The following is a 3599-nucleotide window of genomic DNA, read 5'->3' as shown; positions in this document are numbered from 1 at the left end:
ACCTTATACAGCCTCAGCAGTATATCCCTGCTTCTGTGTTCTAGTCCTCTTGAAATGAATACTAACATTGCATTTCCCTTCCTAACTGCAAACTGAACCCTGCATGTTAACCTTAAGAGAATCCTGAATGAGGATCCTTAAGTCCTTTTATGCTTCAGATTTCCGAAGCCTTCCCCCATTTTGAAAATATTCCACGCCTCTCTTTTTCCTACCAAAGTGAATGACCTCACACTTTCCCATGTTGTATTCTACCTGCTACCTCTTTGCCCGCTCTCTGAGCCTGTTCTCTGGAATATAATGATTTAATTAAAGACTCTTACACTTGCTGATGTTGTCCACGTCTTCCTGCTCCGTGATTATCTGGGAGAGACCCTCCATTAGCAGCAGTGCCTTGTGGTAGCGCTGGATACAGTCCTCTCCCTGCTGGAACATCTCATCCAATGCTGTGGACTGCACCTAAAATCAGAGAAAAACACCACCGTCATTCTGTTGTTTCAGCATCTGGCCTGCTGGTGAGGGCCTTATAACCTATCAACAAATTGCCCTTTAATCTGAAATTGCTGTAAAAATTCAGCGAGTCTGGCAGCACCTGTACGGAGAGAAATTGAGTTAACATCTCAAGTCCAGTCACCCTTCTTCAGAACTGAAGGGAGTTGGCACGTGGTGGTTTTGAAGCTACTGACAGAGAAAGAGAAGCAGCGACTGGAACAGATGGTGAGGGGTGTCCAGAGCAAAAGACAAACGCAGTGGTAAAGGAGTGAAACAGATGTAAAATAGGTGCAAATGTTAAATTGGAAAGGAATAAATGTGTTCTCTCTGCCAACAGCAAAGCAATTACTACACAAATGACCAGGGAGGGTTGGGGTGTGGGAAATAGAGGACAGAGGTCCTCTTGATGTTGCAAAACTCAATATTGAGTCCTAGAGGCTGTAAAGTATTTCAGAGCATAAACTCTGCACTCCACTCTATTTATATCTTCCACCTTCCTCGGCTGTGTGTAGTTGGCTTTGCTCTCAGCACAGCGAACACATTTTCTTCTTTCCAATCTAACGTTTGCACCTATTTTACAATTTACATAGATGATTTGGAGTTGGGGACTGAGTGTGGTGTGTCAAAATTTGCAGATGACACTAAGGTGAGTGGTAGAGCAAAGTGTGCAGAAGACACTGAAAGTCTGCAGAGGGATATAGATAGTCTAAGTGAGTGGGCAAAGGTCTGGCAGATGGAGTACAATGTTGATAAGTGTGAGGTCATCCATTTTGGTAGGAATAACAGGAAAATGGACTATGTTTTAAATGGTAAAAAATTGCAGCACGCTGCTGTGCAGAGGGACTTGGGTGTCCTGATGCATGAATCGCTGAAGGTGGGATTGCCGGTGCAGCAGGTAATTAAAAAGGCAAACGGAATTTTGTCTGTCATTGCTAGAGGGATCGAGTTTAAAAACAGGGAGGCTTTTGCTGCAGCTGTACAGGGTCCTGGTGAGGCCACACCTGGAGCACTGTGTGCAGTTTTGGTCTCCTTACTTGAGAAGAGATATACTAGCACTGGAGGGGGTGCAGAGGAGATTCACTCGATTGATTCCAGAGTTGAGAGGGTTGGATTATGAGGAGAGACTGAGTAGGCTGGGATTATACTCATTGGAATTCAGAAGAATGAGGGGAGATCTTATAGAAACGTAATAGATTATGAAGGGAATAGATAAGGTGGAGGCAGGGAGGTTGTTTCCACTAGCAGGTGAAACTAGGACTAGAGGGCATCGCCTCAAACTAAAGGGAAGCAGATGTAGGACTGAGGTCAGGAGGAACTTCTTCACCCAAAGGGTTGTGAATCTGTGGAATTCCCTGCCCAGTGAAGTGGTTGAAGCTACCTCGCTGAATGTTTTTAAGGCAAGGCTAGATAAATTTTTGAACAGTAAAGGAATTAAGGGTTATGGTGGGTGGGTGGGTAAGTGGAGCTGAGTCTCAAAAAGATCAGCCATGATCTTATTAAATGGCGGGACAGGCTCGAGGGGCCGGATGGCCTACTCCTGCTCCTAGTTCTTAAGTTCTTTACATCTCTTTTGTTTTTTGCTTTGGGCTGCCTCATCATCTGTTCCACTCACTCCTCCTCCCCCCTCTGTCAGCAGCAACAAAGCCACCAGTTTTCAGCTCCTTTCCATTCTGAAGAAGGGTCACTGACTGAAAGCATTAACTCGGTTTCTCTCTCCGCACAAGTTGACAGACCTGCTGAGTTTCTCCAACAATTTCAGTTTTTATTACAGATTTCCAGCATGCACAGTATTTGGCCTTTATTTCCCCTTTAATCTGTTTGGAGGTTTAAAAATGTGCCAGGCACACCCTGGAGGTAATCTTCCCCTGTTCCTCCCTGAGAATTTGAAAGTTAGAATTAGAGAGCTTTTCTGCATCAGGAAAGATCCATCCAATATGTAAGGCTGTCACTGTTCACACTATTTTGCTGCCTTTCCCATTTCTCCCATTCTCTCCACATTCTCTCTCAGGTCTCTGGACCTGTACACTTAGCTTGTCACAGACACTGACACTTACATCTCTTCCATAACTCTGAGTTTCTCATCGAGGTGTCTATCCTTAACAATGCAAAGTGAAAACACCTCTAACTTCGCCAAGTTTATCTCCAGCTGCCATAGCTTCATCCCTCACTTCATCTGTCCCTTTGTAACTCACTATTTCCAGCTACACAGTTTATGCTGCCTCTGTATTTAGTGTCTGTTATGGTGGGAGGGCGAGGGCAGCACGGTGGCTCAGTGGTTAGCATTGCTGCCTCACAGCGCTAGGGACCCGGGTTTGATTCTAGCCTCAGGCGACTGTCTGCATGGGTTTCCTCCCGGTGCTCCAGTTTCCTCCCACAGTCCAAAGATGTGCAGGTTGGGGTGGATTGGCCGTGGAGAATTGCCCCATAGTGTTCAGGGATGTGTAGATTAAATGGGTTACAGGGTGATGGGTCTGGGTGGGATGCTCTGAGGTTTGGTGTGGACTTGTTGGGCTGAAGGGCCTGTTTCCACACTGTAGGGATTCTATAAAAAGATAACAAAGTTGAGAGAGATCAATCATGAACAGTATGGCAGTCTCAAGGGGCTGAATGGCCTCATCCTATTCACAAGTGCTTGTATATAAACCGCTATTCCTTCATCTAAACCCAACACAGAAACAGAGGGCCAGTAATAATTCCTGGTGAGTAACATTCATCATGTCCTACCACAGTTAGCTCCCAACACAATCTCTTACCTTACAGCCAGTTACTAATGAATCAGAGATAGTAGGAATTGCAGATGCTGGTGAATCCGAGACAACAAGGTGCAGGGCTGGATGAACACAGCAGGCCAAGCAGCATCATAGGAGCAGAAAGGCTGACGTTTCGGGCCTAGACCCTTCATCAGAAAAGGGGGAGGGGAAGGGGGTTCTGAAATAAATAGGGAGAGAGTGGGAGGCGGATAGAAGATGGATAGAGGAGAGGATAGGTGGAGAGGAAACAAACAGGTCGAAGAGGCGGGGATGGAGCCAGTAAAGGTGAGTGTAGGTGGGGAGTTAGGGAGGGGATAGGTCAGTCCAGGGAGGACGGACAGGTCAAGGGGGCGGGATGAG

The 3599-nt window shown here is 46.2% G+C and overlaps 1 protein-coding gene across 1 annotated transcript in view; it reads right to left on the bottom strand.

Annotated features, from left to right (window-relative positions):
- Positions 1 to 167: 167 nt before the first annotated feature.
- The window catches only part of ulk1b (unc-51 like autophagy activating kinase 1), a 46349-nt gene continuing 42917 nt past the window's right edge, over positions 168 to 3599 (bottom strand). The window contains exon 13 of the mRNA XM_048611761.1: positions 168 to 456. Coding sequence (XP_048467718.1) covers positions 307 to 456 — 150 coding nt within the window. The 3' untranslated portion in view covers positions 168 to 306. The remainder of the gene's footprint in view (positions 457 to 3599) is intronic.

The sequence above is a fragment of the Rhincodon typus genome, chromosome 24 (genome assembly GCF_021869965.1).
Source record: "Rhincodon typus isolate 14 chromosome 24, sRhiTyp1.1, whole genome shotgun sequence".
Classification (NCBI taxonomy): domain Eukaryota; kingdom Metazoa; phylum Chordata; class Chondrichthyes; order Orectolobiformes; family Rhincodontidae; genus Rhincodon; species Rhincodon typus.
The sequence above is the reverse complement of the archived record's forward strand: the minus strand, read 5'-3'. Positions and strand labels throughout refer to the sequence as shown.